The 26,412-nt window shown below is 31.1% G+C and overlaps 6 protein-coding genes across 14 annotated transcripts; 2 read left to right on the top strand and 4 right to left on the bottom strand.

The window, feature by feature from the left end:
• Window positions 1–230: 230 nt before the first annotated feature.
• Window positions 231–3,289, bottom strand: LOC127068028 (CAAX prenyl protease 1 homolog). 2 transcript variants are annotated; one of them, XM_051004040.1, is made up of 7 exons: window positions 3,154–3,289; window positions 2,512–2,672; window positions 2,268–2,414; window positions 1,986–2,189; window positions 1,391–1,906; window positions 1,168–1,311; window positions 231–1,040 (listed from the first exon to the last, which is right to left on the bottom strand). In XM_051004040.1, the coding sequence occupies exons 2-7, from the start codon at window positions 2,611–2,613 to the stop codon at window positions 822–824; spliced, it is 1,332 nt and encodes a 443-aa protein (XP_050859997.1). In that variant the 5' UTR covers window positions 2,614–2,672; window positions 3,154–3,289; the 3' UTR covers window positions 231–821. The 2 variants fall into 2 exon arrangements, with proteins under 2 accessions (XP_050859997.1, XP_050860862.1); XM_051004905.1 differs by lacking the exon at window positions 3,154–3,289 and adding an exon at window positions 2,762–2,778.
• Window positions 2,680–5,292, top strand: LOC127069029 (peroxisomal membrane protein PEX13). Of its 5 annotated transcripts, none has more exons than XM_051006025.1 (6): window positions 2,680–2,813; window positions 3,523–3,674; window positions 3,851–4,114; window positions 4,213–4,460; window positions 4,554–4,733; window positions 4,813–5,292. In XM_051006025.1, exons 2-6 carry the CDS (start codon window positions 3,607–3,609, stop codon window positions 5,265–5,267), a joined length of 1,215 nt encoding a protein of 404 aa, XP_050861982.1. In that variant the 5' UTR covers window positions 2,680–2,813; window positions 3,523–3,606; the 3' UTR covers window positions 5,268–5,292. The 5 variants fall into 5 exon arrangements, with proteins under 5 accessions (XP_050861982.1, XP_050865035.1, XP_050863640.1 ...); XM_051007683.1 differs by lacking the exon at window positions 2,680–2,813 and adding an exon at window positions 2,838–2,972; XM_051006810.1 differs by lacking the exon at window positions 2,680–2,813 and adding an exon at window positions 3,255–3,389.
• A 1,025-nt stretch (window positions 5,293–6,317) lies between these two features.
• Window positions 6,318–9,200, top strand: LOC127066757 (transmembrane protein 26). Its single transcript, XM_051000863.1, has 6 exons — window positions 6,318–6,543; window positions 7,047–7,224; window positions 7,366–7,773; window positions 8,145–8,515; window positions 8,601–8,942; window positions 9,028–9,200. The coding sequence occupies exons 1-6, from the start codon at window positions 6,350–6,352 to the stop codon at window positions 9,068–9,070; spliced, it is 1,536 nt and encodes a 511-aa protein (XP_050856820.1). The 5' UTR covers window positions 6,318–6,349; the 3' UTR covers window positions 9,071–9,200.
• On the bottom strand, window positions 8,810–14,049 carry LOC127066672 (uncharacterized). The gene is made up of 4 exons (XM_051000676.1): window positions 12,909–14,049; window positions 11,625–11,928; window positions 11,355–11,507; window positions 8,810–11,284 (listed from the first exon to the last, which is right to left on the bottom strand). The coding sequence occupies exons 1-4, from the start codon at window positions 13,553–13,555 to the stop codon at window positions 9,773–9,775; spliced, it is 2,616 nt and encodes an 871-aa protein (XP_050856633.1). The 5' UTR covers window positions 13,556–14,049; the 3' UTR covers window positions 8,810–9,772.
• An 84-nt stretch (window positions 14,050–14,133) lies between these two features.
• Window positions 14,134–22,229, bottom strand: LOC127066727 (basic helix-loop-helix transcription factor amos). The gene is made up of 7 exons (XM_051000790.1): window positions 21,489–22,229; window positions 19,205–19,440; window positions 15,992–16,713; window positions 15,681–15,838; window positions 15,416–15,527; window positions 14,711–14,922; window positions 14,134–14,529 (listed from the first exon to the last, which is right to left on the bottom strand). Exons 3-7 carry the CDS (start codon window positions 16,093–16,095, stop codon window positions 14,423–14,425), a joined length of 693 nt encoding a protein of 230 aa, XP_050856747.1. The 5' UTR covers window positions 16,096–16,713; window positions 19,205–19,440; window positions 21,489–22,229; the 3' UTR covers window positions 14,134–14,422.
• Window positions 22,230–22,751: 522 nt separating this feature from the next.
• Window positions 22,752–26,276, bottom strand: LOC127066678 (kinesin-like protein KIF9). Of its 4 annotated transcripts, XR_007782474.1 has the most exons (14): window positions 25,921–26,275; window positions 25,691–25,839; window positions 25,533–25,626; window positions 25,267–25,446; window positions 24,949–25,134; window positions 24,640–24,854; window positions 24,150–24,503; window positions 23,984–24,068; window positions 23,773–23,902; window positions 23,577–23,683; window positions 23,380–23,502; window positions 23,221–23,299; window positions 23,108–23,154; window positions 22,752–22,871 (listed from the first exon to the last, which is right to left on the bottom strand). XR_007782474.1 is itself a non-coding variant. In XM_051000690.1 (12 exons), the coding sequence occupies exons 1-12, from the start codon at window positions 26,029–26,031 to the stop codon at window positions 23,246–23,248; spliced, it is 1,788 nt and encodes a 595-aa protein (XP_050856647.1). In that variant the 5' UTR covers window positions 26,032–26,275; the 3' UTR covers window positions 23,094–23,245. The 4 variants fall into 4 exon arrangements, 2 of the variants coding, with proteins under 2 accessions (XP_050856647.1, XP_050856660.1); XM_051000690.1 differs by lacking the exon at window positions 22,752–22,871 and having other exon boundaries at window positions 23,094–23,299; XM_051000703.1 differs by lacking the exons at window positions 22,752–22,871; window positions 23,108–23,154 and having other exon boundaries at window positions 23,176–23,299; window positions 23,773–23,884; window positions 25,921–26,276.
• Window positions 26,277–26,412: the final 136 nt, after the last annotated feature.

Here is a 26,412-nt window from a genome sequence, read left to right as displayed (position 1 = left end):
ATTTATAGTGTTTTTTATGATATATACTTTTAAAATATCATAAAAGAGCAGGAAAAAAGTGAAATTTATTTGTACTGTAACATAGAACTATAACTAAGAGACAGTAATGTAGCATATATTAGCATACTTATCCTATTTTCACAACTTTGACTTATAATTTTTTATCTGCCCATCAGAAAATTATTTAAATTTTATATTAATCATAAGGATAGAATCATTAATATACTACATTTTCTTTGATTAAGATACATTTATTATTTTAAGTATGGTTATATTTCACATTTAAGTATAAGATTTTCATTCATATCATTAAGTATATAAATTTTAAAAAATGACGAAATACATAAAAAACGTAAGTACCTATCTAGAAAAATACATTTATGTATACACAAATTTTGTAGAGACAAAACTATATGATTACAATACTTATATGATAAACTTACAAAATGCATTTAATGTATATGCTGTATGAGAAAATTTTGAATCAAATATAAAATATACAAAATAGATGTACATCTTCAATTAGTCATAATAATTTGTTGAAGATGTTATACAATGCGACTTCTTAATTTGTAGGCTTTATATGAGTATAATGATATTTTGAAAAGTTGTCTTTAACAGAAAATAGTTCGACTACATATACAATACTTTCCATTTACTTTTTAATCAAAAGGAAGCATTTGTAGTAACCTTTATAATCACATATAGTATAATATTAATCACATATAGTATATATATTACTAATCACGTTTTTTATGATTACTGGATGTATGACATTCATTTTTATTTTTCATGCATTAAACTTTGTTATTAATACAACATCAATCCTTCTTATCTATAGCACTAAGCCGCTGAAGAATAGGTGGATGACTATGGTTCCAAGCAGAATACAATTTATCATATAAAGGATATTGTAGATTATCTTTCTGCAATTTAATCAATGCTTTCTTCAATGATTCACTATATCCCAATTTTACAGCAAGTTTATCTGCTTGAAATTCAAATCTTCTCATAATAACCACTGATATAAATTGCATTATCTGAAGAGAAAAATCAAATTTTATATATTGTGTTAAAAATGTAAATATAAAAATTATTGAAATTTATTCTAAAGGATAGACTGTAAAAATATAATTAGGCAAAATTATTGATTCTTAAAATACTTACTGTATTGAGTGGGAATAAGATATATTTGGTCACAATGATAAATCCAATAAGGATCGGTTGTGAATCCTCAAAACCAAATCCAACATACATTGCTTTATAATTCATTAGTTTGGCAAATACTACAAAAGTTATAATGAAATTGATCTGTAAACATAAAATTTATAAAATATTTAATTGCAATTAATATAATATATATGAATACTGGTAATAATTAAAATTATACCTGTGATAATAAGAAACCTTTTAAAGTATGATTAAACTTCCAGTGAGCCAACTCATGAGCAAGTACACCCAATACCTCATCTGTCTCACAACCAATGTCTTTTTTAGCATCATCCTTATCTGGTTTGTAGTATTCTTTCACAAGAGTATCAAATAACACAATTCTTTTATGTTTATAAAAACCATACATATAAGCATTACTATGCGAAGACCTTTTAGATCCCTCAACTAGATATAACTTATACAAAGGGAAATTTAAAGAAGCAGCAAGCGCTTCAATCTTTTGCTTTAAATCTCCTTCTGGTAATGGAGTATACTTATCGAAAAGAGGTGCTATTACTTCTGGATATATAATCATCATAAATAATGTTACAACAACAGAAAATGCCCAAAGATAAAAGAAGAAGTAATCACCGCCATTCTTTACAATCCATATCACTCCAGACATAAGAGGTACCACAATTACTTCTAATACAATCAATTTTAAAAGTTGATCTTTTATAAAGAATAATGGTTTCTATAATAAATAATGTAATGTATAGATGAGTATTTGATAAATGAAACATTAAAAACCCCAAAAAACTATAATCACTTACCTGTTTGTTAAACCCATGCTTTTCTTCCAATACAAATGTATCATATATATTCAAAGGTAAATCAATAATATCAGAAATGATAACTTTAATGAATATGCATACAGCGCTGACAATAATTTCATTTTCATGATTTAAACCAAAATATTTTGATAACTGAATGCTCCATTCCCAATAATAATAAAAGACAAAAAACAATAAAAGTATCTGCAAGTTTTAAACCTTGAAGATTACTATTAAAAAAATAATAATATATTATATATATTTTAAAATGTTGTTACTTACCGTATTAAAACATTGAGTATATATGTTTTGAACTAAACTGTAACTATTTTTATCCAAAGCATAAAGACGTGATTTGTCGTAAACATCTTTGGTCATAATACTTTTTACATTATCTGGTATATCAACCAATCTTTGCAACAACTTTCTCTGTAACATTCATCGTAATAATTATTTCATTAATTGAAAATATAATATATTATACATATAATAAAAACATTCTGCGATAGACAAAAATGTAACTTACCTGACGCAAATTCAGATAAAGATCCCAAAAGTACAAAACCCATATTAAAATTAATAACTCGTAACGAATATTTTCTTCAAGAAAAGCCATTAGACCGGACATCGTTTATATATTTATATATATATATATATATATAATATATATATATGTGTGTAGGATGACTAAGGAGAATAAATTACATAAAGATCAATAAGACCAGACACATCATGTCGATACAGAGATTACCGGAAATAATTACATATATACGAACACATTCATGTAAAATGGTGGTGGTGGAAAAGGAACTATAGCCAATCCTTAAGGTAAAGTCTCATGAACGATAGATTAGTAATCAAAAATGTGTTAACAAATTTTAGTTGATTATTCAACGTTGAAAATAATTTGATAAAAATAGCATTTTTAATAGAATATTATAAAAAAATTAGTGTGAATATTTAAACAAATACATAATTTATGTCAAAGTATATAAATTTCGTTTACTTTTCGTTAACAGTTGGACTTTTCATTAACAGGATTTAGAGATAATTGACAAAACTGTGAAATTTAATAATAGATAGCGCTTTTATCACATATTAAAACAAAAAAATGCGATTTAGTGTGATTTTCTTTTATCGATTTAAATTATAACTTTTGTAGTATTACCTAATTTTTTCGATGTGAAAGCACTCGATCTTCGAATTTTCGTTCGAAATTTTTCGATGTTTCTAGTTTTAAGGCTGTTTTCAATATATTAATGTAGTGATAACAAATCAAGTTAAGTTTTCTTTTTTCATTTTGTTTGTTAACAATTTTCGATTAAAGTGTTAGTCTTAAACTATTAATAAAAGGATTGATTAAACGATTACACATTTATTTCTTAGTGAACAGCAATAAAAAAAGTAATGTGTCACTAATTGATTGCAACAAATAATGCATTATGACTATGATTTGCATAAACAATGTTTAAAACTGAACTAGCATTTATCTATGAATATTAAAAGAGCATGAACTTTGACCAAAGATATTTTGCAGATATACTGCGTCATTACAGTTTTATTATTTCAACCATTTAAATTCTTCAAACAAATCCAAAGAAAATAAATTTTTGTCCTCGAAATGGCTCCGGAAAGATCGAATATGTCTACTACAAATCAGTTAAGAAATGCATCCTCTGTATTCACAAGGTATTTGCATGTGAATGAAATAGAAATATTTATATTCAATAAAAATTAAAATAAAACAATTAAATATATACACGTGAAGGTTAGAATAAAAGTTCGATCGTTTGGGATTCATAGAAGAGTAATATATTTGAAAATTCTTTAAAAATAGGAAACTAATCAAAGATACTATCTTACAGCACATCAGGTATACAATCAAACTTTAATGCATATAATGCTCCAGCAACTGGCGTTCCTCCTCCTTTACCACCACGACAATCCATGGGATATAATGAATATAGACCAGGTTATTTAAATAGTTATGGAGGTTACGGTAGTATGAATAATTATTATAGAGGATACAATAGCTATGGTTCTTTTGGGGGATATACGGGATATTCAAACAATTCTAATTATAATAATTATGGTTTTGTTGGTGGACCTAGTGGAGATATAGAAAGTAGGTATGTTAAATGTTTTTAAGAGTATTTTAAATAATATTTTAAACAATAAAAAGATATATTGGTAGTATTTAAGGAAATAAAATTAATGCGCATTACAGATTTACACAGTATGCAGAAGATAGTACAAGGTCTACTTTTCAAATGTTAGAAACTGTCTTGCAAACATTCTCATCCGTTACAATGTTACTAGAATCTACATATTTTGCAATAACAAATTGTTTTAAGGCCATTTTAAGCGTTGCAGACAGTGTTGGAAGATTGCGTTCTACTATTAGTCAGCTTTTAAGCACATTTGCTTTAATTCGTTTCTTAAAATGGATATACAGAAAAATTACTTATACAATTGGTAAGTTGAAATAGTTTTCTAAATTAATGAAATGTCTATAATATTGTTTTTATATAACATATTATATGAAATATATATAACATCATTATAAAGGTTTACGTAAAGGAAATCTTGCTGAGGAAGAATTATGGCAAAAATCATTAATTGAAGCAGTAAGAGAGGAAAAGAGCTCCAGTTCTTTATGGTCTAATTTTCTATTTCTTGGCATATTTGTTATCATTCCATATTTGATTCATAAAATATCGAGTAATGTTAAAGAACTTAAAGTAAAATGTAAGTTCAATTTGAATTGAAATGATGTAATATACAAATTTGTTACATCAATGCATAATTTTAATTTAAAATGTTGTAGGTACTGATCCCAAAGAATGGACGAATTTAAAAGAACCAGTCTATGCAGCAAATGCCTTGTACGATTTTACAGCTACATGTAGTGATGAATTGAATATGAAAGCAGGACAAAAAATTTGGTTGGCTCCCCAACCTTTACAACCTAAAAATATACCTGGTTGGTGGATAGCAACAGATAGTAAAAATGTTGGTTTAATACCATCCAATTATGTTACTATCGTAGCACAACTTAAAAAAAGACCAGAAGTAAAACCACCCGAGAATTCAACTCCTAATGTGTCTACACAAAATGCAAATGAACTTCAACAAGATTCTTTGTTAGATAATGGACATAACAATTATAAAAGTAATAATCAAAATGTTGAGTTACATGAAACATGTGATAAGGAAAGTCAGAAAATTGAATTTCCTGAAACATCTAATAAGACTGATTATTGTGAAAAACAATTGGCATAGTAAATAAAATTTTAAATATTGTCTATATAGAGAATATATTTTTGGTCTCCTAAAATTCAATTTTATTTAATAAAATATAGAATGCGTTTAAAGTAATATATGTTATAAGATATTAAAGGGGACACTTTAAATAAAAGACTATATAATTAGGGAATTATATGTAAACATTAGCACGTATTTATAAACTATTAAAAATATTTGAATATAAAGACTTTAATATTACAAAAATAGAACACGTGAATTTTTTTTTGTTTAACTTTTAAAAAAGAATTTTAATAAATGGGATGAAAGATGAAAATGTGTATTTTTTATAATTATGTTTAAAAATACAGTATGAATAAACAAATTTTTATATTTTACAAGATTTGGTCTGAAGGAAATTAATAAAAAATATGTAGATATTAGTTACACATCCAAGTGATATCGGTAATTTATTAAAAATAATATTTCAACAATTCTTTAAATATAATCTCTACTATCCCACTTCTAATATTTCTAAATTTTCTAATTATCTGATGTGATGGTACATCTATCGCTGTAGTGTCGGTAACATAGAGTACTTTATTAATATTTTGATAACGATAAAAATGTCGGTTTTTAATGTTAAATCATTATTTTATTTCTCAATTATTGTTAATACAATAAGATAAAACAATTAAATTAAGAAGAAATTCCTTTCAAATTATTTTAGAATAAGTCATTAATAGCAAAGTATCGACATTTTCTCTTACAGGAAACGGGCGTATGTATCGATGATAGCGCGTGCGCGCATGGATTTGAAAAGTCAGCTAAAGAATGAATCTAGAACTTTATTCTTACTTTCAGTTCGAAAGCATCAGATCTGATAGAACAACTTACGCGGCGAGTGAAATTTTTTTTTTTTATAATCCTTTCTTCATATATATCAAGTAATAATTTTATCCTCCTGCAAAGATATAAATCAATATATTCACAAATAAATGTTCTATTGCGGTACGATCGTTTATAATTATTTGCACATAAATATAGAAGGTATTAAAAAGTGCTTCCTTCTAATACAAAACATAAAAAAGAAATAATAAGCGTGTAAATTATTTTCAAAAATGGCTAAATTTTTAGCCACTATAAAAGCTATAATAACACGTTTGGTATTCGCGTCGCACGGTTTTATCGCTATTTGGCAGGTAACAACGTTTAAGAAGAATCCACTTTTCTGGTACCTGAGTTGTCCAATTTTGCTCCTCTTTTTTGAGGGTGTTTTTACTCTCACTATAAAAGAAAACCAAGAATGGAAATGGTGAGTTTTAACAATTAAATCTTATTTATCTTTAGTGCGGCTTTTACGCGTACATATTTTTTATATAGTATGTAAAACTTTATGAAAGTTATAATATTAATAATGTGAAAAATATATAATATGCACATTATTGGATAACATAAAATAAATAATTTTTAGTTTTTTTTTCTTTCATATCTTTACTTATTATAAATACTCGTAAAATTACACGAGACATATTATCAGAAGCAAACTAAAAATATTTCTTTTATTTTTACATAAAACCGAACGGATAGTGCTTTTCTGATATCCTGTAATAGGAAGGGTGTGTTTTTGTGGGACCGTCTCCGTTTGACAGACGGAAATTGGAGCATTAGTAACTCGAGCGGCCGAGTTGGAATCTACTTTGTATGATAGTTGGATAGGGTCGAAAATTATTGGCAAACCACTAACCTGGATTCGATGTTTCGTTTCCTTTCACCACTTCAAACTAAGCTTTTAAATTGCCTTCGTTTTCATTTCAGGTTTTGCCCTTCAGTATTCTTATATTTAAGCAGCGTAGTACCAGCAATTTGGCTCTTGGAACTTGACAAAGTTGATAAGAGATTGAGATCTCGGGAATCTAATATCAACATATCCGAGAATTTTGATTTATCTAATTTGGCAGCCGAAGATTTGAAACATTTAGAAAAAGCTTTGGGTGTACGTATAAAAAAAAAAAAAAAAAAAAAAAAAATCAGTTAATTTATCATTTTTTATTCATACATATTTAACACGTATATTATATATACATTAATACGTATATACAATACAATGTTTAATTATTATAATTTAATTGTTAAGGTAAACATTAATTTACCAGACATCCAAATATCCACTGAAACCTGGGTGACTTTAATAGAACAATTTTTAATGCTCGTCTTAATAATCGGTCGATGGATGTTACCGAAAGGAGATCTTACGAGAGATCAATTGAGTCAGTTATTGTTGGTTTATATCGGAACTGCTGCCGACATTATTGAATTCTTCGATTCCTTCAAGGAGGACAGAATAGCTCGTGAACCAGTCTTGGTATATTTAACTTTGGGAATTTGGGCTTGGTCATTGATGCAATTCACCGTCGTCCTCACTGCTACTAAATCGAGAAAATCACGATTATCTTCCGGAAGTGCTACGAAGAAGAGGGTGCAAACGGAAACAGGTTGTTGTAGTATCGATATTTGGGGCATTGCTCTTAACATGATCCTTCAGGTACATAAATCGCTAAATATTTTATAGCAAAAATGATTTTTATATAAACTTTTTATTAGATTATATAAAAAAAAAATTACATGACTTATATGAGACGGCGATTGTGAAAGTGGTCCAAGTTATATATTTCTCGTTTTGAGATATTTTGATTCAAATCATTGATAGAAATTATTTTTCTATAATGAGACAAACGGAAAAAATAAATATATTTATTCTTGAAAAATAATACTCTTATATAGTTAAAAAATTCTAAGAATAGCGCGCGAGACAAAAATTTTTTTTTAATATCTTAAATGACTTGAACTATTTTCACAATCGATATAAAAATACATACAAATCTTTTCTCCTCTTTTATTATTTTATTTTCACAGGATGGACCTTTTCTGGCATTTAGACTGATTCTAATAATACATTATCAAATAGTCAGTTACATGAATATATTTTTCACATGTAAGAACACCTTGGTAATACTCTTACAACTGTACAGATTATACGTCGTTCACAGTGAAAGTAATAGCAAACGAAAGAAAGAGAAGTACGAGAAATATGAAGTACCTAACATCAGTATTATTTCTCGAACTGATATGTCTAAAGAAACGAGAAGTAGAAGATCTCAAGATGATAGAAAGAGGAAAAGGAGACGGGAAAGAGATGTAGAAGAAAATTTATCTGATTCGGAGGATTCTACCGAAGAAATCGATAAATTCGATTCGTCGCCAAAGCAAACGATTCGTTCTAAACGGTAAGAAATTTTCTTTCCCTTAATACGATCGATCATTTCATTTCATGATTTCATCTTTTGGTAAGAAAGAAATTTGTAATTATAGAAAAACTCGTCAGGATACTGGTTACTCAACATCAAGTTCTCGCAATTCGTCAAAACACATAAAATCGCAGAGACAAGAGAGTAGAAGAAACAAAGGTTCGCGCAAAAGCGAATCCAAAAGTCGTGAGGATTCGAGTGACAATGAGACACGTAAAAGAAAAACCAATAAATCTAGCGAAAGAAGAACACTTGAAGATGGTAGAACGAAAAGTAGAAGCGAGGATTCTAGTAAGAGTTCTAGTAAAAAAGAAAAATGTGAAACTGAGAGTGATTTCTCGACGCAGGATGTCAATGGCAATAAAACTCCTAGTCAGAGCAGCGATTCAGAATCTGAAAAAAGAAGGTAACTTCGTCCAATTTTAATCGAATCGATTCAAATGATTTTTAAAATTAATTTCATTACACAATATATGTTTCCAATGAAACAGTAGCAAACGAGTTCAACGTAAACGACGACAAAACAAGGACTGACAACGAAATCTTGACATTGTTGCTTTGTTCTGTCTCTATTCAACAATTTTGGTCGTTTTTGTACTTATTATACATACCGGGATCAACGACGGTTTGATATTAGTCTCAAGAACGAAAGCAAATATTTTATACCTTAATCAATCATAGCTTTTACAAGAGAAGAAAGTCCATTAAACGACTTGAATAAATATATGATTAGCGATAAAATATTTGGGTAAGCCTTTTTGCAGAATCATATTTCTAATCTAGTAATGAAACATTCTAAGATATTAATTATTATTATTAATTACGTACATATATATTTTGCATGTAATCGACGAGTTTTTCATTAAGTTTTAATCCTCTCTATTTCGATCCAAATAAATGTAAACTAATAAAATTTAATAATATTTCTGTAATACCAATAACTTTTTTTTATGAATTATGTCTTCATACTTAAAATATGTAATACAAAGAAACTTATTTGTATGTAATAATCTTAATAACTTAACATCGATATATGCTACAAAACTATTCTTTCGCACGTATAATGTATGTATTTTTAAATGTTTGATCGGATGATATTGAAACGAATCTAAAACAAATTAAACTTAATTGTTTAACTAAAAAGTACCTACATATCGTAGTTAACATAGTAAACGTAAAATAATGAAAAACATGATCGTAACAAGACCATTCACTTAATAAGAAAAAGATAAATTTTTAAACAATTTGATTATTCCACGAATCCAACCATTGCACAGATTTATTGGTGGTATCCATCGTATCAACGTAACCAGCTAAGTCTTCTTGACGAGTACCACCAGCTGTAGTACAGTATAAAACAGCTGTGCTTTCTAACAATTCTTGCAAAGACTGCGTTTTTGTAGAATTCTCCATTTTTGTCGTCGTACATTCCTTTTTTATAGAATTCACTATATTTGAAGTTTCTTCGTGAGGCAACATCTCATAACTTCTGTAAGGAAGCTGAGATTTCCTTCTGTTTTCTCGACGAGGAGTAGAATTGGTAGTACTGATACTATTCGTGCTAATTCTGGTATTTTTTAATGTTGCCTGTTGATGCTCAATAAACGTGGATTGGGTACGATCCGTGACATCCAACGAATCTTTTATTTTTTCCACCGTGAAGTGAAATCTTCTCCATTTTCCATGAGGCAACCTAATGCTAGCTTTTCTTTCTGTAAAATCTCCTCTGGAGTTAATGTCTATTCTTCTTTCCTCCTTGCTCCATATCGTCTCTTTCGAATCTTTTGAACTGTTACGTAATATATTTGGTTTTTGAGTTTTCAGAGGAATAGTATAGTTTTCCGCCTGTATAGTAGATTTCCTTGCTATACTTCTATTATATTCTGAAAGAATCTTTGCAATTTCGGATGTTTCGTTTGTAGACCAATTTTCAAGGGTGTTACTAGTCGTACAAGACTTATCTTTATTTTCTCTCAATGCTATTTCTAATGTGGATCTATCGTTTAAATTCTTTCTCACAGTTTTAATATTTTGATTATCGTGTATACTTTCTCGTTTCTCTTGTCTCGCGGTAAAAAGACATTTCGTCATTACAATATTCTGCGGCTTGTTAACATAATTCATCATCCCTTTTCTACAAAAATTACTGGCATTGATTGAAGAATTCTCGCAACTCGAAAAAGAATCTTCTTTGGGTATAAGAGTTTTGTAAATTGTATTCATTTCCATCAATGCCTCGTCGTTTACAGTATCTGTTAATTTTGCTGTACTAATCTCATTAGAGAATGGTTTAAATATTTGATTAGAAGATGTCGAGTAACAATTAGAAGTTTTAGTATCTGTAGTTCTTACGAATATTAAAGAACTCTTTGGCGATGGTCTAGGAAGTATATTGGCAAATTTCAATTGACTGCTATGTAAAGTTTGAACATTGTAGAAATTATTAGATGGTTTTTGTCGTTCAGCGACGAACATTGTCGGTGTCGTTGCGGACCAAGAATTAGTTTTAACAAAATTAGCAGAACTCTGAATGCTTTGAGACATAGCAATCGCATATCCTTCTAAAAAGTTCTCTTCCTCGGCAGATTTTCTTGAACTGTGGGTGATCGTGTCTAAAGATTTTCTACTGCAATTTCGAAAGTTTCCTGAAAATTCTTGTTTATCTTTCGATGTATCGGAGAAAGTACGTTCTTGCTGATTTCGTTTTCTCTTATCTTCGGTATTCTTTCGATATACCGTAGTTATCATCTATAGAAGATAAATAAGATAAAATTGGAAATTTCATTGTTCTTTAACATTTTGATCATATCCATCTCACCTTTCTACCTCGTTTCTTTTCACTGGACGATGACCATTCGCCATGGGGATCTACCGAGACCACTTCTATCTCAGATTGATCAACGATTTCTCGATAAGAAAGTCCGTCTAAACTGACGAAATAACGTCCTATATATTCAGCTGCAAGTCCGACCTGAAATGAGTATTATACTTATTCGAGAGAAAAAAAAACAAAAACGAATAAAAAAATAAATAAATAAACATAAATATAAATAAAAATAAAAAAAAAAGAATCGAGAATATTTCTTACTTGAGGATGAAAAATTGGTCTTTCATGCATTCCATGAACAGGCCATTCCTTCCATTGAGTCTCGTCTCTTATCGTTGGTGCTTGATAAGTAGCTCCAACGTTACACATTTTACGAGTCACCGATCTCGTATTCATATACGGTGTAGGTGATGATTTCGTTTGATTAGAGATCATAGACATCGAATTTTCGAAACGATCTTTCCTTTTGGTCGACAAGAGACACTGTCTTGGACGTCGAAAATTTTTATCCATGTCTTTCTTACTAACTCGCATTGGATTCCGTCGAACTTCGAAAGTCCCACGACTAAAAGTAAGTTTTACGTTAAATAATGATTTGTTTCATCACTTACAGGATCAAATTACGTTTCTTTTTTTTTCAGCACCGTTCAAATTTCAAACTCGAGAGATATACATATGATTACGATAAATGATCCTAAATCGAATCATGCAATCTATCAATCCATAGATCATTTTGAAAAAGAACGACAAATAAATGATTCGTCGAAAATTTTAGCACATCCACAGCGAATGATTTTAATTAATAATGATATTAAAAATGTTTAACCGGCAGTATCGCTATCGTTCGCCATTTACCGATTATGTTTTGTTCGGAGTTTTGTTAAAATGTTTGTATGATCTCAAAGTAATTCGAGACAATCTGTATGTTTTGTAAAGAAAAAAAAAAAGAAGAAGAAGAAGAAAAACAAGATCAGTTAAATGTTGCTCTTTGTCCGATAGCGAACAACTTCTCTGCGAAAAATTATAAATGCATTGCTAAATGATTAATGACATCTGCGTATGTGTGCGTTCTTTTAAGGTTTATTTTTTTTTTCAAATTTTAAGAGATGATTCCGAATAAAGTCTAGAGAATAAGAGAGATAATAAACATGAAATAGAGGACAAAAATATAAAAACGCGAGAAATAATCAAGTTTATATTGTTTTTTTATCTTTTCAAAATACTAGCTGCCCAAACAGAAATAATTAAAGTAAAAATAAAAAGAATATGAAATACAGTTAAATTAATATTATTCTTTCATATTTTTCATTCGTCTAATATTAATTACTCTCACATAAAAAGACTTGTTATTATTAAAAAAAAAAAAAAAAAAAAGCCGATTCCCGATAGCAAAATGTTAATCTTATAAAGTTATTTGTTTTAATGATATTAAATACCGAAAAATTTAAAAAAGGACGAAAAACGAGAAGATAGATTGTACGATTAAAAAAAAAAAAAAGAAAGAAAAGTTAAGCGAGAAAGTCAACCTCTTAAATCAAGACTCACTTTTTATTCCTCATCGTCCGATTAATTCGTTTTATTTTCTTGGCAAGAAAACCAGAATTACAACTACTTCCACTGCTGCTGTTTGTTTCGATCGAATCACGTCTGTCATCATTGTCATCTCTGGAAGATCTTCTTTCTTGATTGATCATAATTTCGCGAGGAATTTTCGACGTATCCATGTTTCCTTTTTTAAAATCGCCGCTTATATTAGAAGCTAATCGATGATTGGTCGAAGTTTCCGATGACATCGCGACCGCCATGAAATCTTCCTGCAACGCCATCTGGGATCCCTCCTCGTTTTGTTCTAAGATATACCGATTTCTGTTGTTCTCCTCCTCTTTCTTTCTTTCTTCCTCAGATTTTCTTTCTTTCTCTTTTATATCATTTTTTCTTGGCGATGTTTGACACAAAGACACGATCATGCCGGCCTTTTCTTCATCACATTCTATCTCCTTTAAACACTTGCTCGTCGAGGAGTCAACGAGTATACAACGAAAGAATTTAGAATTTCGAAAAACTTCGACATCTTTTTTCTTCAAATTTATCGACCTCGTGTCACTCTCATATTCAAATTTATCATTCACAATCGTATTATTCGAAATGTACTCTTCTTTTGTACTTAAAATCGAGCTTTCTTGTTCGTCCATTTAATAAAGGAAAGAATGAACAGGTTAAACAATTTAAACAAAAACACTTGGACCGTATAACGTCGTTTTAAAAATCAAAATCTAAAGATTGTTCTACTTGAATTTCCGTCCTGTATTTTGGTTAGCTTCGTTTGATCGCACTCAATGAATTACAAATCACAAAAGAATCTTCGCACAATAAAGAACAAGGCTCCTTAGATCGAACACAATAATAATCCGTCAAGAGGAAGTCAAGAACGTTGCAACGAATTATCTACGTTGTCAACGAACTTCAATCGATGACATGCATCGTGCTACTTTCAAATGTTTTATTTTCTTTCTCACATTCCGTACGTTGCGCCATCTTCGAAAGTAAGTGGAGTAATTTTTTTAAAAAGTGTAATCAAGTGTATTCGAATGATTTTTAATCGCATTCTATATTCTATATTCTAATCTTACAATTAATTCTACATAGAACAAGTTTCTTTGCTTATCTTCAGCTATTTAAAAACAAAACAAGAAAAGAAAAGAAAAGAAGCGTCTTTTTAGAGACATACATCTCTTAATTGGAGGGAAATTTAAAAATGAATAACTCATAATTTTCTTTCACGGATATCAATTTTATTTCCCCCAAAAAATACTAAACTATGTACTAGTTAATGCTCTTAAATTCATTACTGTCATACATACATGTAATGTAATACATGACGAGGAGAGACGATGGGTACAGTAACGTCGATCTTATTGCACGTTATATAAATTACAAATTAAAATAGAATAAATGTCTTTGACACTCTATCTCGGCTTAAGAACTTCAAAATAGTATTTACAAAGAAGAAAAGCAGGATTTCTGTATTTCTTTTTTCCCAATTTTGCAGTTGCCTTTTTTTAATTCATATTGTCTGTAGTTAACGCGAGAGTTGTAAGAACTGAACGTCGATTAGGATTGACTCCTAAATTTTCCCAATTAATCCACGACAAACGTGCGGTCAGATCTGTAATTAAAATTATCTCGTTTTTTTTTTACAATATTATAGTATTCTCGTCATCCTTTAGAAAAATTTGCAACATTTTTAATTTTTAATTGTGATTCGTAAATAATTTAGTTCGCTGTTAATTGTGATTCGTTGATTTTAAAATGTTACAGATAATAAAACATTCATTTTGTTGGCTTACCACTGGTGTTCCATTCAGCACGTTCACCATTGATTTCACCTCTAAGGCACCTCTCAACGTAAGTCAAAGGATCGAGTCTCGCTGCTAGGACTTCTCGAAGAAGAGCGATATAAGCTATTGCCAAACGAAGAGTATCAATTTTCGAGAGTCTCTTCTCGTACGGGAATGTTGGTACATGAACCCTAAGCTCGTCGAAAGCCGAGTTGATGCTGCTAAAAATCGCAATCACACTGACAATCTATTTATTGCTAATAGGCCATAGATGTATAACTACTTTAACATCGCAGGAAAAGGAATAAGACGAATACGTACGGATTTAATACATATAGATACACTTACAAAATGATTTAAAAAACACGGACACACTTAATTCGCGGCATCGCAGAGGTGATCGCCTAATCCCATTAGAACTTGCTAAACTTTAATAAGCCGAGACGCACTTTCAACAACGATAATTTTTGACGACTCATTCGAAAGTGTAATTGGTATTAGGAATTGATTGATAAGCAATTCAAAATTGATTCGATATAAACCCGCGAGCTGAGGAAAACTAGACAGAAATAATAATTCTCACTTGATCTTCAACTGAATCGTCCTTGACTAGTTCACTGGGCAATTAACTGTTCTCATATTTTAATATTTAACACGATTCACGCTTTAAATTTTTATGCCGAAAAAAAATCTCTATCAAGAGTAATTTCTCACCTCAGCATACGTTTTCTTTCGCGTATATTCGCGGCATGTCGTTGAATTCTATATGGACTGCCATTTGGATAATAACCTTCTTCCACTCCGTTCATATCAGCATCATTGTGATCTGTAGATAAAAGTGAACAAAAAAAATAATACCTAATGAGATTATGGGAAAATGTAGGGGAAATGAAAGGAATATTAATTTTTATCTGTATGTTAGAATCGACAAAGATAATAAGTAAAGAAACAAAAGGTCAAATTAAGAATCCACTACTACCTGGAGTAGCGACCGGCATGTGATAGTGCAATGGTGAATGCGTGTGCGAGGAAGCGTGTGCAACGTGTTGGGAGGATCTACTCGCATAAACGCAAGAAGGTAATTCTGCTATATCCTCTTCACTGATGTCGCTATTTGGACCAACGTAATATTGAGAACTGAAAAAGTAATCGCGTGATCATCAACGTCGTTATCATCATCATTAAAATTTATAATAATTATCAACGCGTATCTCAAAGGAAGGAAAATGTTATGAATGATAAAGATAGAGAAAGAGAGAGATTAAAAAAGGAAAGAAAAGTGAAAGCAACCTGGTACAAGCGACGGTAGAATCGGCTGGTCTCGAAGCAGTACCGACACGATGGCGGATTCTCTGACCTCTGTCTTCGTAATCGTATCCCGGATGGCTCGTCATACTTTTTCTTACTTCTTTGATTCAATCTCACGAAAGCATTCGTTGTTCCTTTTTTTTTCTTACAAACGTTTTGATCTCCACGAGAGAAGATCTTCGCGTTCTTTTGGATGAATACTTCGATGAATTTTTTTACAAAGAAATAGTCCTTGTTTATCGCACTTTAGGAATCAAAAAACTCGATCTTCGTCAAGTAACACTTTGATTTTGTTAACCACTCTCGGATGATTCGAAATATCATTCAAAAAATCACTTTTAAAATACCACTCGCGAATTAATTCCTTCACGAACATCGGATGAATTTCGACTATCGTCGGTGTCCCTAGAGAGACTGGTTTATATAAGAAATCCCCCTGTTGGGGGATGATCGATACCAACCCCTGGGCGTGGACTCCGTCCAATCAGCTTCGTTCTTCTCCGAAATGATTATCACAATCTTTTCCGATTGGTGAAGGCTTAATAGCGAACGTTTGTCTACCGAGCGTACCTGCGGTTCATTGTTACTGCCGTCGAAATTTTATTTTAACCTCTTTTTTCACCCTCTCTTTCTCTTACAGACACACATACATATACGATTCCAGTTCCATGATAAACCTCGAACAGAATGAGGCGAGAGAAAAGCTAGAGGATAGATTTATATGACGAAAAATTATACCATCGAGGATTATTTTTTTATTTGATCAAGAATGAATGAACGAGATTGTTTAAAATCTTTTTTCTTTTCTATTAATGCAATATATTTGACAGCTTTTGCTATCGTTTCTGGCTTTCATCTTTTTCTATATTAACCGAGATAAATATCATATCTATATATCTATGCGATAGAAAATTAAAGTTGTATAAATCGATCTGGATTTTGAACGGTGTGACAATCTGTGAGATAGAAAATTCGTCAAGATCGGAACTAACAGACAGAAAGGGAATACAAGCAAGAACAGCAATGCTCTCCCTGTTAAAGGGTACGAAAATTAGTCTTCCTAGCTATGAATAGGCTAATATTCAAATGAGGTATGTTTAGCTGACACACAATAGAGAACGACGACGTCGGCGAGTTGGTGCAATTATGCAAGGTGTTAATGCGACGACAATAGTGATTCAGTGGGATTGCGGGTAGCACTCGAGAAAGTTTAGTCCATTCGATAAATGAAAAACGAGTCTCTCTCTCTCTCTCGTAATAGAAACTGGAGTAAATCGAGTGGGAGAGAAGGAAGGACTAGTATTGTCGGGATAAGCGATCAATGTACGATATAATTGGGATTAGCCTTCGAGTGCATGAGAACTCTGTCGTTCTTATATACCCATCTGATTTCGTTTTCTTCTTTTATATACTTCATTTACATATTTCGATATTATCGTGTCACCAAGCGATTGATCTATTTATTATTATCAAATCGAGAAATTGATAAAATAATTAACTAGACAATTTTGTATCTTTCTAATCTTTTTCCTTTCATTTCTTTTCTTTTCTTTTTATAACTGATAAATCTTTAACACAACTATCAGGAAAGACAAATGGAAAATCTATACGATAGAAACGAAAAATCAAAAATAACGAAAGCCGATACTGTTGCTCTCGGATCATAGCCAGATGTAACTGAAGCATCCACTCGAGTATTCGTCTGTGAATACTCGAAGCGTGGCGTTTCGAGTATCGCCGTGACAAATTTCAAACGAGTATTGTGTCCCCACAAACGATTATTTATCTCAATTTGTCACGATCGAGGGGAAGCGTTGAGAGTTTGGGATCCAGGGTTTCAATATTCGCGATACCTTTTTTATCTTTCGATGAAACATCTCTGAACTCTGTCACTCCCACAAGTCTTGATTTTTTAAACGAGGTCAATCGTTTCGATAAAGATTGATATGACGAGGAAGAAGAATGAAAAGGCATATTAAAAAAAAAATCAAAATTAGTAATATTATAAATTGTTAACAAATGTAGACTAAAAAAGATTAATATACGTGTTATCAATGTATTAATTATACACTATTTTTTTATTTTTAGAAAAATTGAAGAGATACGAATTATTGGATTCCCGGATTTATCAGGAATAATACGGCGTGACGATTTGAGCAAACATTTAATTCGCGATTACAATATTTTGAAGGGGGCTAGAAGCAGGCGGTCCCCTTGTCAGCAACAGTCCCAGCAAACGTATGTAGACTAACACATAACCAGTATAGAAGCACGCGCGTATCTAAGGAGTGTATGCACACGCACGAAAAGAGAGGGTACCAGGATTCGAAAGACTCCCCTCCCCTATAATAGAGATTTCACGCCGCAGGCCCCACTTCGGTTCTCACAGTAGGGGTCTACTAAACTTTACCGCTAAAATATTGTCTTTCAAACCGCGAATAAGTCTCGACTGTTTTGTAATATCACTGTGGTCCAGACATTTCCATTCTCGTTTCATCAAACTAACGCGTGCCTCTAAGTATCTGTTTATAGTCCCGAGGGATCAATTTGTTTGCTAAATTATTTATTGCTCAAATATGCTTACGACGAAGTTACACTCGAACGTGGAGAAGCATGTTTCTTTGATTTGCGGATAGGTCGCGGTTGGGAAAAGTAAATGTACTACCCGCAATGCATAATGATCCTGTACATCGTTCATTGTTAGCTTTCGTTAGCTTTCATCAAAGTAGTTCCTTGATTATTGGATTCATTGAATATTTTATTTGAAGAATATATTCTTATATTATCGGTTATTGAGATGAAACTCTGTAACGATAAAGATAGCGAATTAAATCATAATCATAATCAGCATTTCACAATTTTTACATTTAGTTCAAAATAATTTTTATTTAAAAACCTGTGCCGTGCATATTTCTAGCTCAAATTTTGAGCAGAGTTCGCTTAATGAATCTATAAACAATGAAAGTGTTAATTCTATACTAATAGATCAATTGCTTAGAAAAAATTTTCAGCAAAAGAAACGATAGAAAAATTCGAATAAAATATGCAAAGCAATGCTACTGACATCAAAGCAATCGCGTGCAACGACGCGATACTAAATTGCGGCCAATTGAAAAACCAAGAGATAGATGGAAAGAGAAAAAAGAAAGAAAGCTGCAGTTGGCTTTGTACACCCTTATACTTTCTGGCACTTACGTGAACTAGCCGGCATCGTTGGTCACGTGGCAAAGCGTGTCATGGGTCCCTCTTTGTCGCGATCCTCGATCTCTCTTCTCTCTTTGCCGACGAATGGGTGGATCACCGCGATTCAACGTCTAAAGACACGTGTACCAAATAGGCTTGCTACCCGAAAGCCTGTTTGCAAGGCAAAGACCACCGCTGAGCCGTCCTAGATTCCGTCTATCAGTGCAAAAAGTATTTCTTCTCTTTGTCTAATTCGATAAAAAAATAGTAATAAATAAAATTCTATTAAACATGACGTAATAAGAATTTTGTATAGGTACTTGCATATTCTTTTAATTATATCTTGATCATGACTCGACGATATTACTAATTATCTCATTATCAAATTTACAGCTCTAACATTCATAATTAAATATAAAATGATTTTAAATTGCATCTATCGTAATTATAATTCCATACTACTAGTTCATTAGAAATTACTTCTGAAAACATATTAAAACTTTTGATCTTGTGAAAATAGCATGTTCACAGTTCATCACGCATAGAAAAAGAAAGATAGAGAAAAAGAGAGTTATCGAATTTATTGGACGTTCGTGTCGATTTCCAGGTTTACCGAACCATCGACAGAACATCCTTTGTCGGCAAATCGCAGTCTGATTGGCAGTAGTAAAGGTATCGAGGACGGTATAAGTGTCGCCAAAAAAGGAGGAGAAACGTGTTACGCGTAGGCAAGAGTCTCCTGTCAAAGAAAATTGGCCTTACTGCGTACATTCATATATACATATACATATGCATATATATATATATATATATATATATATATATATATATGCGTACATGTATATCCCTCTTTAACCGAGAAACGATATAAACATACATGTCGGAATTAATGATACAGCGTTTAGTTACGCGTCACTTGATTTTCCCAGGGCATCTCTTTTGTATCTAAATAATAGGGGAAGCTCTGACGGAAGGGAGGGAGGCCTTTACAAAGTACATACTCTCTTTCTTTCTCTTTCTCGTCGCATTCTCTTCAATATGTCACTGTGGCTAATTTTAGGGGTTAACTACGAATCACCGAGAAAGTCGTAGAGTCTCGCAACTAATTTAACAACCCACTAATCGCTATTCCGATCTTGGGTACTACTGGTTTGATCCCTTCGCACGATTACGATGATTATATAATACAGTTCCGTCAATTCCTATAATTTTGTGCATATCAAGAAATAGACATCGTTCGAAGAACTATTACATCTGAGAACATTTAGAATCAAAGATATTGAATGATATAAATATTGGAGATAAACTTACGCGATGCTTCAGTTTACTTTCAACTTTTACTAAAAACTTTAATACACGAATCATTCCATTGAATAATAGGAATGTAATTCTATTAGATCAGAAAAATAAGGAAAACCATTATAAAAAAGATCGAATGATTCAATGAGAACGATTAGAATATTTTTTGCGTTAATACGATACAAAGCCGAATCAATCTTTTTGATGTTACATAATTGTCGGTGATCAGTCGTTCGATAACAGCAACTGCGAATTTTCCAACGTTTCTGGCGTCATTACAGCTAGCTTGGTTCGAGGTGTAGCAATAAATTATAAAAGGTGATTGGTAATTAACAGTAACTGCAACTGAATAACGTTATGCGGCAGAGTGGTCGCTGATATGGAATACGCTCGAGGTGCCTGTAGTTGACTCTTTATGGTGGGGTGTGCTTGTGACATGAATTATTAGCCCTTGGGCTATCTCTCTCTCTCTCTCTCCCCTCCCCCCCTCTCTCTTTCTCTCTTTCTCTTATTTTAGCATTCTCTCTTTCTCCCTCTCCCCCTCCCCCTCCCGTTACAGCCTCCGGGTTAGTGGGCGGCAGCAGAAACGTAGAGAGGAAGAGTCGGATAGAGGTTCACATTGTAGGCGTGGCTTACGAAAATGCTTCCATGGGGGATGACAGGCGTGGCTCCAAACTAAACTTCTGGAAAGAGAAGTCTTTGCTATCAGCAAGGCGATCAAGAATACACCGTCAAGTAATTTCACATGAACTCTGTACTACTTCCATAACTTTATATCATAGAAACGTATAGACGTCTTTAAAATCGATTCCTCCATAAAATATTTCATGTTTTAGCATAAATACATCATTTACTTTTAAATATAAACGAATGATTGTTTGCTTGAAATGGAAAAAAAAAAATTATTAATTCGATAAATCTTTTTCAAAGATTATAATGTAAAAAGAAAGGAAATAATTTAATTGGAAAATTCTCAAGTTTCATAAGTGATACTTACTCAAGATAATATCAAGATATCTTTTGATCTTATTTAGTAAAATCTTGTGTATTTACAAAAGTTAAGTTGATATAATTCAGCGAAGATCTTTCTCTCTCTTTAAGTTGCCTTTAATGCTTGGCCTTATTTACAAATTGATAAACAAAGGATAATATAATAATTTTAACTTTACTTTGATATCTTCCTTTACGAGGGAATAAAAAAGAGTGCTAGCTTTTTCTCTCTTTCTCTCTCTCTCTCTCTCTCTCTCTCTCTCTCTCTGTCTCTTTCTCTTTCTCTCTCTCTCTCTCTCTCTCTCTCTCTCTCTCTGTCTGTCTGTCTATCTTTCTCTCTCTCTCTCTCTGTCTGTCTATCTCTCTCTCTCTCTCTCTCTCTCTCTCTTTAGAGAAAAAGAGAGAACGAATGCGAGAGAGGGTCGAGGCACAAGCGCCATCGCAATCCTACCAAAGCACCGCACTCGCGTTTGTACAGTGGTAATGGGCTGTCAGAAGCAGACGTTGGCTGCTCGTGCCTTATATACCAACACCATTACTCTCCTCTCGGATACGGTCCTATCGGCTTGGTATACAGATTCACCAACCCTCCATAGTTTATACTCTCTTCTCCCTCCTCCTCCTCTTCTTCTTTCTCTCCTCCTCAATCTCTTCTTCCTCTTTTTCAACTTCTATTCGTTTCTCTTGATCCAGAACCATCATGACAACCACCTTAGGTCGATAATCGTCCATAATCACAATAGAAAACCTTCTTCTTTTTATGTAGGCTAATAAAAAATTTCAACAAATTTTATATAATTTTTCATTAATTAAAACTACAATTAATAATCAAAGCGTGATATACATGTCTAGTTTGATTATATACAAAATTATATACAGATTTATACAGATTATGTACAGTCTCATGTAACAGGAACATCCCAATTACTTTTGTTGTTTTTAAAGGTAGACAAAAATATTGCAATGTGAAATTACATGGTCCAAACGTTGCATTAAAACGAGAGGAAAAAATCAATTTTTCAAAACCATATTTCTGTCTATTTTTAAAAACAACGAGGATATATTAAATGCCTATATAATAAATATATATTAGTGTTTCTACAATTTTTAATCGATAAAAAATAAAAAAGTATAAATTTTTATTTCTTTGTCTCGTTTTTGCCTACTTCGACTTAATTTTGACCGATTATCCATATCTTCGAAATTTTAGGAAAAAAAAAAAAGAAAATGACCGAAATCTCTTTGCATTTCTCTCGTCTCCAATACGTACTCACTATTCACCTCCCCAACGTAGCTTCCTCCTAGAGAGTGATCAATACTCTGAGCCTTCTGCATTGGACAGGTAGGGTGCTGATCCAGATTTCGACGCGTTGACGGAACTCCGTCGGAACTTTAAATAGAAAAGAGTTTATTATGACACTAAAGTGAATTTCCTTTTGCAAGCCCTCCAGCAAGAGGCATTCTTTGTTTTCAAGAAGAATAAAAAAAAAGAAAAAATAATTTACTTGGTAGACAAATAATAATATATAAAAATGAAAATGTATAAAACTGTATATTCTCAAGATATGATTAATTCATACGTCATAGTACTATGTTGAATGAGATTAGAATATCAATTTAAAGAACCTTTTTTATTCCAAGTTTTATGAACATCTCATAAGTCTCCGTTTGATCTAGATAAATATAAACTTACATTGCATTATACGCATCATCTATTATCCATTAAACTATATTATTACATTATTTAATATCACTGAATACTACTCAATTTTTACACATTTTCCGCACGATCATGGGCTTCTTCGGTTGATGTTTAGTCTAAATAAAAGGATAGAATATTTATAATATCCGAATCATAAAAATACGAAGAAGTGTTCAAAAGTTTTTCATGTTTTTACCTCGATAATACGTAGCATCGTATTTTGTAATTGATAGAATTTATCTTTCAAATCTTCCGTAGTTTTTTCTCCTTCGACAGAGTGAACCGAAAGTTCATTATTCTCTTTAAATTGTTCGTGGACCTTTAAATAATTTCGCAAGATTGTTTTACTCGTGTAATAAAAAATATACATAATTATTAAATCGAAACACGTACATCTATTGCATTAAAATTTAGCGAATTTACTTTTGAAGAATTTGCATGTTTATGTATTTTTATAATTTTTTCAAATTCTTCGTTATTAGAATTCCCTAATGTGATACCTAATAAAATTGTAATCATTAATCCGATTTCAACTTAACAGATATTACAAAATAGATAACTTATACTGTTTCTTATTTTACATGTTCACCTGTATCATTTAATACACCCACTTGCTCCGTTTTTAAACTTTGAATGATATCCTTACTTGTTTGTGAAAAATGTGATCCAGCATTTTCATTTTTATTCAAAATCGAGCTATTCTTGGGTGGTAAAACGATCTATTAACGAATTATATAATTTATTTGTATAAATTATAAACCGAAGATTCTAATATCGAGAAAATTCTATTAACAAAATACCTTATTATTAGATTCCGATAAGTTCGTTGAAGAAGTTATTTGATTTATATTTTTCAAAACGTTATCAATCTCGGCTTGTTTCAATCTGTATTTTAATGAATAAAATACTAAATTAAAAAAATATAACAAAATTTAATTTTGACGAACAAAAATAAAATATACCAACTTGTGATATAAATTTTTAATAACTTTTAATAATATTTCCATCTGCGAAACACTGTATAACGTTAAATCTGATAATGTACCATTTAAAAAATTCAATACGTCACGATGCATTTGTTCGTATCTTAACTTTGATATATTCATTGTTGTTTCCTGATTAAAAAATATTTCATTTAATTCCAATTCTCTTTTCAACATTTTAATCTCTTTCTTAAGTTCCAATATGATTGTTTCGGTATGTGGTCTAACGTTGTATGTAATTTTAACCGGTCGTAATTTCGAAACTGTAGAAGCAAATCGCAAAGTAGACAATGTTGAATCTAAATCTTCTTTTGTAATGCATACGTGCGCAATAAATCTAAAAAATAATAATAATTGCAAATAAAACGTTACGAACTGTAGTAAAAAAATAAGATTTTTGAAAAATATGAATAGATTTTAATGAAACGAAAAAAACTTTTTGAAGTAAATAAATTACAATATCATTATATTACCGAAGTATCGACGTAACGGAAAGAGCTTGACCCAAAAATTTGAAAAGATTATTAGAACGTAGTATACACTTTGTAGATATTTCAAAGCCTCTCAAATATAAGAAAAATTGTTCAACTTGAGTTTGACCTAAATTCGCTGCACCCACATCGAGCGGCGATTTCATGCAATTTCGTTTTCCTACCGTTCCTGTTCCTGCCATTTCTACAATATGTATCTATCATAATGTAAAAATGATCTACTTAAAAATTATTGAAATTCATGAAGAATTATGAAAACCATGAATATAAAAAATAATTTCATTGATCTACTTTCGCTGTCGCCACAACGGCCCACGAGGTGATTAAACTCGTACTCGAAACATGAAAAGTTATTACTGCAGTACCCAAATGGGAAGCTGGGTACACAGAACCAGTAATCATAGATCTTCTAGTCTCTCCTTCAAAGAGTTTCTTCAATGCTGTCTCTTGATTCTTCATATTTATTATTGTCACATTCTACAATAATGTATTTCTCTAAGAGTTAACTAATTAAAATTTGTACTATTAACATAGATATTATTTATAAAATTAATATTGGAAAAAAGAACAAGATGTCGAAAAATTGAAATGAATTATTAATTTAGGTACCTTAAATGCATCTGTATCATTTACTTTAATTCTGTTTTCTGTTTTAGCAAGTAAAAGATCTTTTACTTCTTTACCCCGTAATTCAACAAAACTTAAGCGATACTGTATCTTATTAATTTTCCTTCGTTTTGCTTTTTCTGCAAACATATCAGACAGAAGCCGCATAACCAATCCTCTGTGCTGAGAAAATGAATTTAACTACTACATTTATTGTTCATATATATTATAATGTTCAATTTTAACATATCAATGTTGAAGAATCGTACTTCCCAGTTATTTCTGAAACCACCAATTGTAAAACTTTTTCCAGAGCCAATTTGGCCATAACTATATAATATACAGTTTACACCATCTAAAACCCTTAAATTATTTTACTTTAAATGTTAATTAATTTATTATTGCATTTTAAGCATGTACTTAGTACTTCTCTATAAGATTTTTCGTTGTAGCACAATAAACTTCTTCTTGAGATGCATTATAAAAAATTCCATCTGTTTGAAAGCACCAATAAATATGATTCTTTACAGCAGATCTCCTTGTATACAAATCTTGTAAACATCTTATGCATATTGTCTAAGTATGATTCAATATATTGAAAGATTGACTTGTAAATAAAAATAATAACATCAACATTACAAAGATCTAATCAACTACCTTATGTTCGGTATCAATTTTTGCGCATGTTTCACATATTTTTTCAAGTGGTAAAATTCTCACAAAAACCTTTATATTTTTTTCATTGGACTCTAATTCATCATCTGTCATACTCAAATGAAAATTAATTTATTTAATTTTAATTGGTTACAAGTAAACCGTATATTATAAATATTTTATTTTTCTATTGTATTTATGTAAAATCTCGGAGGATGAAAAATTTCTTATTAAGTCTGTTCATATTGTAAATTCACAATTTTTTCTATTTTTTCTAAATATTATAATGTATTAATATATGTGTAAGGTTATTTCAATTTTTTGACTGTGTGCATTTAGAACAAGCAGCAACAGTACCAACATTGACATATTACTCGTCCATTTTCATCGCACAAAGTACTATAATAAAGCTTTGATTTTCAAAACCGATTTGTCCAAGCCTAGATTTTATGTAACCAATAAAAACATTTAACAAAGGTAAAAGGAATATATTCA

The sequence above is a fragment of the Vespula vulgaris genome, chromosome 1, assembly GCF_905475345.1.
Source record: "Vespula vulgaris chromosome 1, iyVesVulg1.1, whole genome shotgun sequence".
Classification (NCBI taxonomy): Eukaryota; Metazoa; Arthropoda; class Insecta; order Hymenoptera; family Vespidae; genus Vespula; species Vespula vulgaris.
This window is presented reverse-complemented; position numbering and strand designations above follow the sequence as displayed.